At 51.8% G+C, this 17,223-nt stretch overlaps 1 protein-coding gene across 1 annotated transcript in view; it reads left to right on the forward strand.

Moving 5' to 3' along the window:
- Positions 1-16,801, forward strand: part of Itga11 (integrin subunit alpha 11) — a 106,680-nt gene extending 89,879 nt beyond the window's left edge. Inside the window, exons 20-30 of the mRNA XM_021172144.2 lie at positions 1,139-1,346; positions 2,071-2,169; positions 2,739-2,815; positions 4,493-4,582; positions 6,027-6,117; positions 7,395-7,508; positions 7,607-7,693; positions 9,900-10,010; positions 10,142-10,237; positions 15,146-15,259; positions 15,838-16,801. Of these exons, the coding sequence (XP_021027803.1) occupies positions 1,139-1,346; positions 2,071-2,169; positions 2,739-2,815; positions 4,493-4,582; positions 6,027-6,117; positions 7,395-7,508; positions 7,607-7,693; positions 9,900-10,010; positions 10,142-10,237; positions 15,146-15,259; positions 15,838-15,909 (1,159 nt within the window). The 3' untranslated portion in view covers positions 15,910-16,801. The remainder of the gene's footprint in view (positions 1-1,138; positions 1,347-2,070; positions 2,170-2,738; positions 2,816-4,492; positions 4,583-6,026; positions 6,118-7,394; positions 7,509-7,606; positions 7,694-9,899; positions 10,011-10,141; positions 10,238-15,145; positions 15,260-15,837) is intronic.
- The last annotated feature ends 422 nt before the right edge of the window (positions 16,802-17,223 follow it).

The raw sequence follows: 17,223 nt of genomic DNA on the forward strand, positions 1-17,223 counted from the left end.
TGAGAGTTGGAGGGAGGCTGAACAGATGGCTCAGTGGTTAAGAGCATTGGCTGTTCTTCCAAAGGATCCAGGGAACCCAGGCTCAATCTCCAGGACCCAACAGAGGCTCACAAACATCTGTGACTCCAGTTTCATGGGATATTATGCCATCTTCTGGCCTCCATGGGCCCCAGACATTCACATGGTATGCAGACATACACGCAGATGAAACACACATACATATAAGTAGACCTAGAACAAATAAGCCAAGAACAACAACAACAAAGTTATAGAAAGCAGAGATGAAGCCAGTCATGGTGCACACGCCTTTAATCCCAGTACTTGGGAGGCAGAGGCAGACGAATTTCTGAGTTCGAGGCCAGCCTGGTCTACAGAGTGAGTTCCAGGACAGCCAGGGCTACATAGAGAAACCCTGACTTGAAAAACCAAAAAAAAAAAAAAAAAGGCATAAAACGCCTCTCATCCATGGTTGCATTGTAGCAGCTGAACCCTAGGGCTTTCTGGTCCCTCTGGTGTAGAGTCTAAGAGTCCCCTGGTGAGGGGACTCAGCAGGGAAAGGCGCTTGCTTCTGATGATCTAAGTTTGATCCCTGGGACTTATACAGTAAAAGAAGAGAACCAACTCTCACAAGTTGTCCTCTGACCTCCTCATGACACAACTGAGCACAGCGTCCACGATCTCCTGGAGGAAACAGACCGGGGCACAAGGCAAACTCCAGTGCACTGCTCATGAGCACATTTTAACTTATAGGATGCACTTTGCAATCATTTCTGTTTAACTTTGATGCAATGAGACAAAATGTAAACGCCAGGAAAGTCATCAAGATTTAGTGCTGAGCTTCCTGGCAGCCAAAGCCGAGAAAGACAAGTGACGCGATGATCCGTGACTAATAGGAGAGCTGAGTTCAGAAGCAGGTACGGCCTGCGACTGGAGAGCAGGGGGCTTTAGTTCGAGCAGTAGGCCAGCAGCATGAGCTCTTTGCAGACCCCTCCATCCACTTCCTTCTCTTGGTGGCTGTTCCCACAGGCCGTGACTGGCCAGGTCCCCTATTCCCATATCTCTGCGCCAGTCCTGAGGCTCAGCGTCACCCTTTCACCCCCATCTTGCCTGCCTGATAGCCAGCAACCTCTTCCCACAGGGAGTACTGCCAGCAGGTGCTAAGGAGGCAGGCGCAGGACTGCTCCAGTTACACCCTGTCCTTCGACACCACTGTCTTCATCATAGAGAGCACACGTCGCCGGGTGGCAGTGGAGGCCACGCTGGAGAACAGAGGAGAGAATGCTTACAGCGCAGTCCTCAACATCTCCCAGTCAGAGAACCTGCAGTTTGCCAGCCTGATCCAGAGGGTAGGAGCTCAGCGGCTCGGCCAGCTGACCAAGGCCAAGGGCAGAGGAGCAAAGGAGACACTGGCAGAGCTGTGTCCTGGCCCTCTGGGGGCTCTCACTGGCTCGTCAACACATAGGGAGCTTTGAAAGCTTCCTTTAGACTTCAGTGTGAAGCCTCAGCTTGCTTTTTCCTTTTTTATCCGGGACCTCAGAACAGTAGTGTTACCATACAAAGTTGGTGGAGACCAGGCAATATAATTCTGTGGTTCCAGGATCTCTCTTCCAGAAAAAAAAAAAAAAAAAAAGTCCACTCAGAGGACCTCGGAACCTGAGGAGGCAGGGAGGTGACGTTGGAGCAGCCTCTAATGTTTAAATGGACCAAGTGTCAATCCCAGCCGAGCCACATTGTCCACAGCTTGAGTGAGGTCTAACCTTCAGAGTCCCAGTGGCAGTTAGCCAATTCCCCAACAGCAAGGGAACAATCAGTATACCTGAGTACACCAACCCGGCCATTGAGCAAGACCCTCCCCTGCATCATCACGAGCCTTCAGTCTGAACCAACTATACCTGTCGCCAGCCTAAGGGGCCCTCTGTGGTTCAGATAGTTGGAAAGTGGCATCTCAGGTGTCTAGTTCCCACAGTCAGGGGTGGGTGGTCCCTGGGATGGGGTGAAGGGCTGGCTGGCTGCGGTGAGCCTGCAGACGGAGGACTGGAGCCTACCTGATTACTGCCTTGCCCATCTCAGGATGACTCAGACAACAGCATCGAGTGTGTGAACGAGGAGAGGCGGCTTCACAAGAAAGTCTGCAACGTCAGCTACCCCTTCTTCAGAGCCAAGGCCAAGGTGGAGGCTGAGGGCCCAGCAGGGAGGGGCAGAACCTGGGACCCAGAGAGCAGGGAGCAAACAGAGGCCCAGAGAGCAGGAGGAGGGTCAGGGGTGGTTCTAAGTATAGTTTCTTTCTGGGGGTGTAGCTCAGTTGATAGAGAGCTTGCCTAGCATGCATGAAGCCCTGGGTGGGGCACGCCTGTTACCTCCACCCTCATGAGGTGGAGACAGAAGGTCACAAGTTAAAGTCCATCTTCAGCTACATAGCAAGTTTGAGGCCAGCCTGGGCTACATGACAGTCTGTCTCAAAAAAGAAAGGAAGGAAGGAAGGGAGGGAGGGAGGGAGAGAGAGAGAGAGAGAGAGAGAGAGAGAGAGAGAGAGAGAGAGAGAGAGAGAGAGAGAGAGAAGGGGTGGGGAACACCCCCACAGAGAGCTGCTGTCTTTGTACCTGTGGTGGCCCGAGTTCACTATTCTACAGCCCTGCACACCCCCCTCAGACATTCTCCGAGGGGTCCTGAGGTGGTAGTTAAAAGCAGGTCAGAAGCAGCACACCTCAGGGCCCCAGCTCAGGCTCCCTTCTCCACAGGTGGCTTTCCGGCTGGATTTTGAGTTCAGCAAGTCTGTGTTTCTGCACCATCTTCAGATCCATCTGGGTGCTGGCAGGTCAGGCCTGCCCCTCCCCCACCCCAGCAGCTCCTCCCTCACCCCGTGCTCCCCTGTGCCCACTGGATCCCACTGGCAAACCTGTTCCCTGACCCAAGTTGGCGGAGGGGTTAGGGGTGAGGAGGGCTGCTTTTCTACAATCCTGAAGCTCAGCCACAAGTACCAATGGCTGTCCCTGAACCTGTAGAGAGGGCTTTAGGCAGCAGTCAGTTAGACGGCCTTTGGGTCTATCACAGTCCCCCTCTCAGTCCACACTGCAGCCCCTCACTATCAGCAGAGCTTGTGCGGACTTCCAACAACACAGTCTGTAAGCAACTGGGAGCTGGACACTTAATCCCTGGTAGCCCTGTTCTATCCTGGTTAGCCCTCTCTGTGTTAGTCACTGTTCTCATTGCTGTTACAAAATGCCTGACACAAGGAGCTAAAGGGCAGAGGGGTGTGTTGGGGTTCATAGTTTGAGGACACAGACCGCCATGGTGGGGAAGGTATGGCGGCTGTAGTGCCCAGGAAACAGAGGCGGATCCTGTGCTCAGCGCGCATCTCCTTTTTATTCAGTCTGGGAACCCAGGACAAGGTGCTGCCCACACTTGGGGTTCCACCTCAGTGAAGCCAGTCTAGACAATCACAGCCAGGACCAGATGTGATTCTGGCTGACAATCAATACGGACCATGGCACTCTCCTTGGGCACCTCTCCATTTTTAAGAGGATTATTCTTCCTCTATGTGGGTCTGTCTATCTGTGTCTCAGGCTTTGTAGAGGTGGCTTGCTCCAGGGAGACCGTGAGTCTCCCTGGAGCAGCAGGAAATGGTTTCCTTTCTCACAGAATCATCTCTGTGTGAGATGGAGGGAGGGAGGAAGGGAGGCCAGGCTAGCTTCTGTCTCATCAGAAGGCTCAGAGCAGCCAAAACCCTCCACTGTGTAGTAAGCTTCCAGGTCAAGCAAACACCACTGTCTTTGCCCTGAGTCACAGGTGGGCTGGGGTTCCCCCGACACAAGCCTGTGCTGGCCACCAGCTATACTTAAACAAATCCCACACGTCCTCAGACGCCTCAGCGGACACACGGCTGAGTTCGTGAAGCGTCCTGGTATGTTGGAGCCTCCTGGGGCAGAGAATGTCCTCCTCTCACAGAAAGTGAACACACACAGCGGAGGTCGTGGGCACGTATCAGCCAGGGATGGGCAAGAAGGGTCGTGGATGTTAATCTATTCTGGGGACCCCTTTTCAGCCTTACCCCCTAGTCTAGAGAGCAGAATAGTTTATGTACAAGCTGAAGTCTTGGGGTCTTGTAAAGGCCTTCACACTGTAGCAGCAGGAAGCAGTGAGCTCCCCCACAGTGACCCCCACTGTCCTTCCCAGGGCAGAGTAGGTGACTTTCCGCAAGGCTCATTGTTCTCCCAGTCCCAAGTCCAACCTCATCTTCAGCTCCGCAGCTGGGGAGGCTCACCAAGAAAGTGGCAAGGCCAGGCAGTGGCCATGAGCTACCCAAAGCCCGCCCTGATGGCATGGCTATGTAGAGGGCTGGCCCATTCCCACCTACTAGCTGGCTCCTAGGAGACACCTCAGCTTTCACTGGTGGCCTGATCATAACCCAGCAGCTTGAAAAGCCAACGCACCCTCCCCTCAGTTTCTAGAATCCCAGTGTCAGTGTCCTCTCTAACCCCAACTCCCCTTGTAGTGACAGTCACGAGCAGGACAGCACCGTAGATGACAACACGGCCCTCCTGCGCTTCCACCTCAAATATGAAGCAGATGTCCTCTTTACCAGGTGGGTAGCTACGCATCTGCAGGAGAAAAGCAGGGGAGGGAGGGGCCTGAGCCAGCAGGCACAAGCATGACGGTGGTCAGGAGGAAGTCCCAACACACAAAGCTGGGAAAGAAGGGAAGAACGGAACTCTTCAATGTCAATGCAGCAGGCTGGAGAGCCGGCTCAGTGGTTAAGAGCGCATGCTGATCTTCCAGAGGTCCCAGGTTCATTTCCCAGCAACCACCTCAGATGGCTCTCAACCACCCGTAACTCTTGTCCCAGGGCATCTGACACCTTTTGAATTCTGTAGGCACTGTGTTCACATACCCACACACAGACACATATATGTACGCATAATTCAGGATAGAACAAATCTTTTTTTTTTAAGTCAGTCTGGGTGGGGCCAATGAAATGGCTCTAACAACCTAAGCCCAATTCCTAGAAGCAGAGACAGGAGAACCATCTAGAAACCTGTGGGGTAGCCTCGAGTGTACCAGCCTCGAGTGTACCAGTCTCGAGTGTACCAGCCTCGAGTGTACCAGCCTCGAGTGTACCAGCCTCGAGTGTACCAGCCTCGAGTGTACTAGCCTCGAGTGTACAGAACAGCTGAGGAAACAAGAAAGACCCTGCCTCAAAATAAGGTAGAAGGCCAGACCCAACTCACACACACACACAAACACAAACACACACACGAGAGAGAGAGAGAGAGAGAGAGAGAGAGAGAGAGAGAGAGAGAGAGAGAGTCTGGGGATGCAGTAGAGTGCCAGCCAAGCGTGCACAATCCTCATTGCGTCTCATCGCCATATAAACCAGACACACCCATAATCCCAGCACTCAGATCTCAGCATCCTAGAGGTGGAGGCAGGAGGATCAGAAGGCCAGGGTATCCTTTGCTTTGTAAAGAGCCAGCCTATGCTGCATGAAACTATCTCCAAATTTAAAAAAGAATGAATGAGTGAATGAATGAGAAAGAAGGAAGGAAGGAAATCTGGTTTGATTACCACTGCATCAACAATTTCCAACATCACTTGTCACTGATAAGGAACTCAGACCCAAGGCCACACCATGCCTGATCTTCCACCCCTCTTAGAGGGCACTAGCCCCAGTCTGCTGAGGAACCAGCTCTTATGCACTAGAAAATCCCCAGCCACCAACAACAGAGAAATGAATTACAGAGTGGAGGGTGCCCAGGAGGCACGGTTGCAAAGAAGCCCTGCCACAAACGGAGACCAGGCCATGGTGCCCAGCCTAGGACTCTCAGACTCATGCCCACCCACAAGTCAGAAGCAGTCTCCACCCAGAGCATTCATTCCCACCAATCCTATGTATCCTCAAGACAGTGCCCTAGTGGCCACATAAGACACAAGGGCCCAGGAAGCAGGCCCAGATCTGTCTCTGTCCAGCTCTGGGATCATCTGGCCAGCACTGACTCCGCCCAGACATGGTTTTTCCTTGGTCTCTGCAGAAGCAGCAGCCTGAGCCACTTCGAGGTCAAGGCCAACAGCTCACTTGAGAGCTATGATGGCATCGGACCTCCGTTCAACTGTGTTTTTAAGGTAAGGCTAGAAGGCACCTCCGAAATACGTGAAAGGGCAGAGTGGAGAACCCGGCACCCTAGCTGGAGGGCGAGCACTAGAATCATGGCAGGGCCTCAGCTCAGCCTCGGCTCTGCCACCAGCTCTCTGTGCAGCTTCTAGAAATTTACTTTCCTTCTCTGGGTTTCACGTTCATCTAAAAGACACCCAGGCTGGACTGGGGGCAGTTATTCATTCACATGTATCAAAATGTCAGGTAGTGGTGGCACAGGCCTTTAATCCCAGCAGTCACATTCAGGAGGCAGAGAGAGGTGGATCTCTGGGTTTGATGCCAGCCTGGTCTACAGATGGAGTTCCAGGGCAGCCAGGATGACAGAGCGAGTTTTCAGGACAGAGAAACCCTGTCTTGAAAAAACAAAATCAAAACAACAACAAAACAAAAGAACAGAAGTGTAAACACATCAAGGTTTCCTCTCCTCCCAGAGTTGCAGGCTTTACAGAGTCATTCAGGAATCTCTCTACATCCCAGACATGAAGCTCAGTTTCATCTCTCAGCCCAAGATGCCTGCAGCTCCACCCACCCTTTCAGCCCAGGTCACAAGCAGAGAGAAAGCAGCTCATACCTTCCTGCTAAGGGCATCCCAGCATCCCATATCTGCAGCTACCTCTATAACATGGTGTTCTGCTGGGGAGGAAGCTGGGAGGGGTGGCTTTGATCTTGCTTCTGTCACTTAAGGAAGGAGAATGTCTGCTAGGAAGCAGCTGAGCGGCCTCTGCCACAGAGGACCCAGGGTTTCCCTGGCCCCCTCGAATGAATGTCATCTTCTCTGAAGCTGTAGTAGGCTGGGGGAGGTTGGTGGCTAGAAACAGGGCTGCATCCCGAGTTCCACATGGCTTGTCTTATTCCAGGCCACACAGCTCATCAGGGGAAGCTTAGGGCCATATGCCAGCTCTCAGTCCCCAAAGTTTAGCTTGAAACCCTGAATGTGCTCCCACCAGGTAGACGACACACACTCATTTCTGCATCCTGCCCTGATTAGTGACCACAACACCTTCACTCCTAGTCTCCAGCAAGCACCCCCTGCCTGACAAGAGGACTCTGTAGTCATAGAAGTCCTTGATCTCCAGGCTCATTGCCCATTGATCATACTCCAGGGTCTCAGAGCCCATCTTTCGGTACTGTCTTGCTTCCAAGCACCCAGGGCCTGCTGAGGGCTGTCCTTGGAGCTGACTGGTTCCAGCAGGCTCGCTGTCCCTATCCCTCGACTGCTGCATTGTTCACTCCCCTCCTGCTGTAGGTGCAGAACCTGGGCTTTTTCCCCATCCATGGGGTGATGATGAAGATCACTGTGCCCATCGCCACCAGGGGTGGCAACCGCCTGCTGATGTTGAGGGACTTCTTCACCGACCAGGTAGCTGTGTTCCCTAGGGACCACATTCTGGGTGCTGACCTGTCTGGGAAGAAAAGGGGGAGCTGGGAGTGAGACTCAGAATTGTGCCTCCCATGCAGGTCAACACATCCTGTAACATCTGGGGGAACAGCACAGAGTACAGGAGTACCCCAACTGAGGAAGATCTGAGCCATGCCCCACAGAGGGTGAGTGTCTCTAAGCCAAGAGCCAAGGGATGTGGTTAGAGTGCCTCCCCATTCCAGGGGCCTCTCTCTTGGCCAAGTGTCTATCAATAAGAGTTGATTGAGGAGTGGCCATCAGTGAGATGGTCCATGGTGTAAAGGACTGTTCCACCAAGATGGCCACTTGAGTTCCATCCCTGGTGCGCTCTCTCTCTCTCTCTCTCTCTCTCTCTCTCTCTCTCTCTCTCTCTCTCTCTCTCTCTCTCTCTCTCTCTGGGGGGGGGGGGGGGGGGGAGTAGGGGTGTGCATGTGTGTCTATCTCTGTCTCTGTCTCGGTTTGCTCTCTCACACATACATACATTTTTTAAATGTAACTTAAAAATAGCTTATTGATCTGGAGTTGGAAAGAGGGGTTAGCAGGAGTCTTAAGAGGGCAAGAGAGGAGCCGGGCAGTGGTGGCGCACTGCTTGTGGACGTTGTACATCGTGGTGCGCACTAGGCTCCGCACCACGATGTACAACGTCCACAAGCAGATAGATAATGTAATATACATATGCAGGTCACAATGAGACCCAATGTGAGTATAGATAATATAATATACACATGCAGGTCACAATGAGACCCAATGTGATGTATAGATAATGTAATATACATATGCAGGTCACAATGAGACCCAATGTGAGTATAGATAATATAATATACACATGCAGGTCACAATGAGACCCAATGTGAGTATAGATAATATAATATACACATGCAGGTCACAATGAGACCCAATGTGATGTATAGATAATGTAATATACACATGCAGGTCACAATGAGACCCAATGTGATGTATAGATAATATATGCTTAGTGAAAAACATTTTTTGAGACAGGGTCTCACTAGGTAGCTCAAGTTGTCCTGGGACTCACTCTATAGACCAGGCTGGCCTCGAACTCACAGAGATCTGCCTGCCTCTGCCTTCAGAGTGCTGGTATTAAAAAGTGTGCACCACCACTGCCCAGTATAAAAAAAAAACACTTAAAAAAATAATTTATTAAGCGGAATGTGATACATGGAGTCCTGGGTTCGATCCCTAACACCACATAAACAGTATGTACTGGGTAGGCTCAGCCAGGAGGATCAGCTGGACAAAACAGGCATAGCCTGTGCATGGGGGAGGAGAAGGGAGAGAAAAAGAAACGTTTTGAATTCCTACGTGTGCTCAGCAGCTTTGATCAGTGAGTCAGCTCTCATTCCTCCAAACAAACATGAAGCATTTAAAATTTTTTCACATGCATTCTTGTGTGTGTGTGTGTGTGTGTGTGTGTGTGTGTGTGTGCACGCGCAGGTGCTATGGCAGCCATGTGGAGGTCAGAGGTCAACTTGCAGGAGTCACTTCTTCCATCATCTGAGTTCTCAGGGTTCAAACTCAGGTCATCAGACTCAGGTAGCATCCAGGCTACAGGTACCTTTGCCCACTGAGCAATCCTGGCAGCCCCGCACAGCATTTTGAAACCTGCTGCACTTCACCCATGATTTGGGTAGAGTTGGGAGGGCACAAGACGACCTCAAAAATAACTTTACCTTAGTAAAGTTCAGATGCTCCAAGATAAAGATGTTCGCACTTTTCCATCTGTCTCTGCCACTTTTTCCAAGCACTCCGTACAAGTTGTTTTTCCTGTCATGTTACCCTGGCTCTGGCCACCAGGGCAGGTGTGTGTGTGTGTGTGTGTGTCTGTCTGTCTGTCTGTGTGTGTGTCTGTGTGTGTGTGTGTGTGTGTGTCAGAGGTCAGAATTGTCTTGATCCTGAATATGACACTTGCTCTGGGTATGTGCATGTGTGTACACATGATTGATTGATTGATTGATCTGGACACTCTCCGGAAGTTTGATTGCCTGCAATACTTTTCTCTATCTATTGTGACTTAACTGCACTGTCATTTATTTATCATTTAGCTTGTTTATATGGTGATTTCCAAGTCCTCAATGTTGAGTGGAGGTTCTGATCCTGGGACACTGGTCGTTACACAACTTCAAATCTGGCCTCCTTGCTTTGTCTTTTCAGTGTCCCTCGCGTCCCCACATACCCCTATCCTTGTCCCAGCCATCTGCTTCCCAGATGGTCCAGCCTCAGGTCTGCTTCCCTTTTCCCACTTGGTCCAGCCTCAGGCCTGTCTGATGGCCCAAGCTCACATTCCAGGCCGCTGGCCTCCAGCCCCTGCCCATTCCGACAACTCTCTTCCAGAATCACAGCAACTCCGACGTGGTCTCCATCATCTGCAACCTGAAGCTGGCCCCCAACCAGGAGACCAGCTTCTACCTGGTGGGGAACCTGTGGCTGACATCTCTGAAAGCAGTAAGTTAGACCCTCAGCAGGACTGGAAGGAAGGGAGGAGGAGGCTGTGGGGGGGAGTCTCCCACCTGGGGCTGCCTGGGAGGAAACAGAGGCTCCCAGAGCCGGCTCTGAAGAAGGCCCTGGTCGTACAGCTCAAGTACAGGTCTCTGAAGATCACAGTCAACGCCGCCTTGCAGAGGCAGTTCCACAGCCCCTTCATCTTCCGAGAGGAGGACCCTAGCCGCCAGGTGAGCTCCAGGGAGTCCTCCCCTCTGAGAAGAGGGGAAAGTCAAGGTGGGGGCTGGGAGATGGCTCAGCTAGTATAGTACTTGATGTGTGATGTGCAAGCATAAAGACTTGAATTCTATGCTCAAAACCAGGGGGGAAGGGGGGGGGGACAGGTGTAGCTGTTTGTAATCCCAGCATTCAGGAAATGAAGACAGATCCTTGAAAGACTAGCTAGCCTAGCTCCAGGTCAGTGAAAGACTATCCAAAAAAAAAAAAAAAAAAAAAGCACTCGGCAAGAGACCAGACTCAGGCATTGACGTGGTACCTCAGCGTGCTAGGCTCCGTGCTGTGGGAAAGAATAAAGAGACACCTGTGTGTCTCACAGAGTTTCACACAGGATACTGAGACCAGACACCCACACCCATGAACCTAAGGGTGGCTCCCTGATTGGCTGCCCCACAGTGAAGTTGTCTTGGGCTTGCTGGTGGAACCTGGACTTGCATCCCTCCCTTGCCTAGAGACAAGGGAGTGCAGGCAGCAATAGGTGTGGTAAGGGTGGGGGCAGGGTTTAGAGGCCTCCGTGCTGGGCTCTCTTTTAACTAGACAAAACAACATAGGCCAGCATTACCTTGACTTCAAGACAGAGGAAAAGAGGTGAGGCTCTGGGAGATAGCTACTGTCCTAAACAAGTCGATCGGGTCTTAGAGAACAATCAGGGCTTGTGCAAACGGGGCAGCTGGGAGTAGGACTTTGCTGCCCCCTACAGTCCATATCTCAGAAGTGCTGGTTGAGCTGTAGGCTCTGGCCACTCACCTACACACCTCAGGAGATGCTGGGTTAAACAAACAGGCGTAAAGGAGAAGGGGGGTGGGGGTGGAGGCAGGCTTGGCAAAGGGACACCATCAGGCTGTTTCAATCATTGCACCCTTCCAGGCATAGAGCATCACGGGTCAAGGCCCAGAAGCAGTTCTCAGGGATTCTCCTAAAAACTGTAGTAACTGAGGGTTAGCCCCACATCCTGGTGGTCTGTCCCACCCTAGGGCCCCAGCCTAAGCCTTGAATCTCCTGACACCTCTGCCTCTCTGAGGGAGAGAGCACCAGCTACCTCCTTTCAACCATGCATTTCTTCATTCTGCATGGGATGGGGGTCCATCCTTCTCCCTGGCCCCCAGCCCGGGAGGCAGATTCATAAGCAGTTGAACACAGTAGTAACCAAGCATGGGAGAAGTCAGGAAGCGCGGCCATGCTGAGGGAAGCAGATGGACAGAGTGGCCAGGGAGCCAGTTCTGGAGATGGCCCTGGGCAGTAATTCTTCAAAGATGTGTCAAGTGTCAGGAAGCCCCTCCCCCGTTAACCATCCCTCTCCCCACATGAGTGAGTATCTCTGTTTTGTTTAGTTTTCTAGTTTTTGAGACAGGGTTTCTATATAGCCTTGGCTGTCCCAAAACTCACTCTGTAGAGTAGGATGGCCTCAAACTCAGAGATCCTCCTGCCTCTGTCTCCCGAGTGCCGAGATTAAAGGCATGTGCCACCGCCTCCACCTGGTTATCTCTTAGGTGAACTTTCTTCCTAGCCCAAGATGCCCTCAAAAAAAAAAAAAAATCCTATTGTACTGAGTGTGTCACTTGTAGTAGGTTATATAGTGCCCAGCATGGCTAGGTCCGTGGGCAAGGAAGGCAGCACAAAGGCCCACCCAGCCTTTGGGGATGAAGCAGAAACCATGGAGGGGTTGAGCCCTGTGCACACGCAAGCAGACCCACCTCAAAGGCTCAGCCCCTGCCTCTGTCTCAGAGGGAAAGCTGAGACTGTGTGAGGTGAGGCCTGAGTAGTGACCTGCCCAGAGTTGCCTAGGGAGTAATGTGAATGGTCTACCACCCAGCTAGCGGCTGTGGCTGTTTCTGCCTCACTCCAGGCTCTGGAGACGGAGCAGGGGGGCAAGCTGAGAAGCCCCACTCAACTCCGGCCACCCTTGGCAGTGTTCTGTTTTGTTTTCTGGCTTCTTTCCCAGAAAGAAATCCACACTCGAGAGTGAAATTCAGATGGAGTGAACATAGTTTGCTCAGTTGAGTTCTACACAGGGAGGTTGGGGAGCACATGTAGATATCTGGGGGAGTCAGTCACTCAAGGGCAGAGAGAACAGCCCCGTGGTAGCACGGAAAGCAGGAGCAGAGTGAGGGGCAGCGGATGCGGTCAGCAAGGTGAGAAGGACCACTTCCCTCCAAATGCCATGAGAAGATGTGATGTTCTGAGCAGGGACTGCCGCTCTGTCATCCGAGGGAAAGTGTTCCTCATACTGCAAGCTGAGGACAGGCGGTGGGGGTGAGACTGAGGTAGGGAGGCTGGTGCAGATCCAGCAAAAGATGACAGGACCAGAGCCAGGAGGCAGGAGGGCTGGCCACGTTCTAGGGGTTTCTGGGGTAGAATGAGATGGTTTGCTGATGGGCGCCATTGGATGTAAAAGGATGGCAAGCTGGCATAAAGAGTGTCATCACGGGCTGCTAAGGAAGCCATGGTGGAAACAGGTCTGGAGGTGAGGGGGTCACAGTCAGGTGGACAGCTGGATGATCCAGAACCTGGAATGCAGAGGAAGATAGAAGTGAGCGGGAGGTCGAGAGCATAGTGAAAGCCACCTGGCAGGGCATGTTCACCGGGTCACGAGTGGCTCCCACAGCACCGAGGTCATCTTTCATTTGGAAAGAAAAAAGTCTGAAGAGGAACAGAAATAACCCAAGCTGAACTATGTTTATTTTATTTTATTTTGGTTTTTCAAGACAGGGTTTCTCTGTATAGCCCTGGCTGTCCTGGAACTCACTCTATAGACCAGGCTGGCCTCGAACTCAGAAATCTGCCCGCCTCTGCCTTCCGAGTACTGGGATTAAAGGCGTGTGCCACCACGCCCGGCTGTTTGTTTTCTTTTTTTAAAAACATTTATTTTATTGTTTAAAAATGTGTGTGTGTGTGTGCGCGCGCGCGTGCGTGCGCACATGTGGGAAGGTGCTTGCAGAAGTTAGAAGAGGGTATCAGATATCAGATGCCCTGGAGCTGGAGATACAAGTGCTTGTGACCTGCCCAAAGCGGGTCCTAGGCAGTATGCACACCATCTCTCCAGCCTCCTGTCTCCTTTTCTTTCTCTCTCTCTCCTCTCTCCTCTCTCCTCAACCCTCTACCCTCTCCTCTCTTTCTCTCTCTCTCTCTCTCTCTCTCTCTCTCTCTCTCTCTCTCTCTCTCTCTCTCTCATCTCTCTCTCTCATCTTTCTCTCTTCCTTTCTTTCCGAATCAGGTTTTCTGTAGTCCTAGCTGTCTTGGAATTCACTATATTTGGTTTTGGTTTGGTTTTGTTTTTGAGGCAGGTTCTTTGTAGTCCTGGCCGTCCTGGGATTCACTATGTAAACACCACACTGGCCTAGAGCCCACAGATGTACCTGCCTCTACCTCCCAAGTGCTGGGGTTAAAGTCATGTACCACTGTGCCCATTTTTTTTTTCTTCACCTAAGTTTAAAAGCAAGTTGAGAGCTTGGTGTACAGCTCTGTTGGTGGAACGCTTGTCTGGCATACACAAACCCTTGAGTTCAACCCCAGAACCATAGAAATCAAGAGTGTAGATGTCACCCATTTGTGAAGTGGAGACAGAAGGGTCGGGAATTCGAGGGCTAGGGCTAGGAAAATGCCTCAGGTGTTTGCCTCACAAGCATGAAGGCTGGATTCAGTTCCTATGGAGAGCAGTTACTCATGGTGGTGCACACAGGTAAACCCACAGCTGGGCGTCAGAGATGGGAGACTCCTGGCACTTGCTAGCTTGGGGCTCACTAGCCAGGCAGTCTAACCACATCAGCCAGCTCCAGGATCAGTGAGAGGCCCGGTCTCAAACACTGTTCTGGTGGAGAGTGACTGAGGAAGACATGTGATGTCAACCTCTGTCCACTATATGCATACACAGGTGTGAGCACTTACACCCTGCAATAAAAACTAATGTTTAGGGAGCTGGAGAGATGGCTCAGCGGTTAAGAGCACTGATTGCTCTTCCAGAGGTCTTGAGTTCAATTCCCAGCAACCACATGGTGGCTCACAACCTTCTGCAGTGGGACTTGATGCCCTCTTCTGGTGTGTCTGAAGACAGTGTACTCACATTCATAAAATATATGTTTAAAAAACAGTTCAACAGCTGGGCGTGGTGGCGCACGCCTTTCATCCCAGCACTTGGGAAGCAGAGGCAGGCAGATTTCTGAGTTCGAGGCCAGCCTGGTCTACAGAGTGTGTTCCAGGACAGCCAGTGCTACACAGAGAAACCCTGTCTCGAGAAAAAAAAAAAAAAAAAACAGTTCAACAATAACATGTAAAGAAAGGGAGTTCGTGACGTCAAAAGAGAGCAAGGTGGGGTCAGAGAACGGAGTAGAGGAAGGAGGGGGCAATGCAATTTTAATCTTAAAAATTAAATAAGTAAATATATTTATATTTTAAAAGGTAGTTCATGGTCATCATTGGCTACATAGCAAGTATAAGGTCAGTTGACCCTAACCCCCACTCCCATAAAATGGAGAGGAAGGAAAATGACAATTGCAACAGCTTCCCAGGGCTCCTGGGCACAACCCTAAATTCCCCAAGTGACCCTGGGGCTCAGAAACCACACCTGCACAGACCAACATGGGGACACTGGTAGAAATAAGGACCAGCCAGGAGGGCTGTCAAAGAGTGGCAGTCATGGGGAATCAGGGGGAGCAGACAGCTAATGCCGCAGAGAGCACGGCTCATGGAGCCCATTACCTGCCTCCCGTTCACGCAGTTAGAGGTCAGCTGGGCAGAACTAGCTGTTGTGAGACCTGTCCCTCCCCACATCTCCCAAAGGAACAGGTGCAGCTCTACCCTGCAGATGTGCCACCCTCTGTCCTGGGCAGTTGTGACAATATTGCCCTGACCCCCTCCACTTGCAGGTCACATTTGAGATCTCCAAGCAAGAAGACTGGCAGGTCCCCATCTGGATCATCGTGGGCAGCACTCTGGGGGGCCTCTTGCTGCTGGCCCTGCTGGTCCTGGCACTGTGGAAGGTGAGGCTCCCATAGATAGGGACAGGAACAGTATCCCTGTCTGACCTCAAAGTTCTAGGCCTGTGCTTATGTTCCATTCTCCTGTCCCTGAGATCTGGCACTGCAGACTCCTCCAAGTGCTTGCCTGTTGCCATGACACCAAATGCCTTCCACAGCAGGCAAGACTAGTCATGCCGGCAAAGGCCAAACTATGGTTCCAAGCCTGTAGGGTTCCTCCTACCAGATTAAAAAATAAAAAAAAAGGTCTAAGCAATAAAACTGCACAAAATCTCCTTCAGCTCTGACCCTCTGTTTAAGAACTCGGGGCTCAATCTCCATCTGCTACAGATAGAGTGAGGGAGGCCCAAAGAGGGATATTAACTAGGGCTGGGTGATCCAGCTTAATAACTTCTTGTCCCCTGGCCCAGGACTTCAGTCCACATACTGAATAAGAGAGTAAAGGTACTGAGGGTGAGCTGGGGGTATTTAGGGAAGCCCTCCTAGGGAGAAAATCTGAGGGGCTAACAGAGGAACAACAGATGACACCAATGTCGCCTAGCTTGTCCACCCCTCACACTTTCCACTTTGCCTCCCCACAGCTCGGTTTTTTTAAAAGTGCCAAGCGCAAGAGGGAACCTGGCCTAGGTCCCATCCCCAAAGAGCTCAAGTGAGGATCCAGAGGAAGCTTCAAGTTGTTGGGGGCCCGACACCAGTCCAGGGGTGTGCAGGCCCGGGCCTGTGGCCTCAGAGCTGGAGCTAAGAGGACACCCATGGACTTTACAGTGAGTTCATCTCTGGAGCAATGGCAACTGATCGCTGTGGGATGGACCTCCAGCCCGTGTTCGGAGTGACTTCTCTACTAGAGGCCGAGACCTCCAGTACAGATCCCTAAGGACTAAAAGGGACCCCTCCAAGACCCACCGGAGGCCTTTCCCCAAGGCTCTGTGGAGGGAATCTGCTACCCCAAACACTAAGGTGCTAGGGTTTTGTTATCTTGCCCACCTCTGAAGAAACTCAAGGGGAACCAGCAAATACGAGCCCACTGTGCACGCCCTATCTGGACCTATAGCTTTAGGACTCCATGGCCCGGGAGCATAACCTCCGCCGCACCCCTCACCCTTGCTCTTGGTTCCCAAACCACAGCCACCCCTTCTCCACAGATAGACCCCAAAGATCTCCATGAGTGACCCAGAGTTGTGTGGCTTGATATGCCAGCTGCAGGCCAGTGATGGAAACACATCCAGGGACTGTGCCAAATGTACAGGAGGGAATCAGGATGCTGGGTACCTCCCAAACATCAGAAAGCATCAGGGTTCTCCAGCAGTAACCAACCACCACCCACTCAATCCTGCTCTCCAGCCTCCCCCGCAGCTCCTCTCAGCCACTTTGGTTGCTAGGCAACTCGTGCTAGGGAGCCCGAGGATGATAAAAATCCGTGGCTCTCCATACCCACTTGTCTGACAACTGCAGCTTGTCCCTGGCAGATGCACTGTGATAAGAAGCCTCTGTTTCTTACATCAGCACCTACACACACACACACACACACACACACACACACACACACACACCTCCCAACCATCAGCGTGTGGGAGAAGGGCTCCTGTAGGGGGCGCTGTGGGGGGCCTTCTAGGCATGCACTGAACAAAGCCCATGCAAGGCCCCTTTGGAACCTTAAACCTCAGAGGCAGATAGGCATCTCGCCGGCCAGCTCTGGGATAAGCCCCAAGGACAAGGGGCATGCCGGATGCCCAGCAGAGTAATTTATGCCTTAACCTTTTGTTGAGATGGAAATGGGCACATCAATGTCCCCTGTCATCTGTTTCATCCGAACAATGTCATCTGTTCCCCTATGCAGTACGACCTTTACTGTCAGAAATATATTTAAGAAAATGTTCTAAACAGTATTTAAAAACAACCAACAACAGACATTCCACTCTGTGACAGAGCAAGGCTGCATTCTGTTTTAAAGAAGAAAGGGGGGGGGG

This window comes from Mus caroli, chromosome 9, assembly GCF_900094665.2.
Source record: "Mus caroli chromosome 9, CAROLI_EIJ_v1.1, whole genome shotgun sequence".
NCBI lineage: Eukaryota > Metazoa > Chordata > Mammalia > Rodentia > Muridae > Mus > Mus caroli.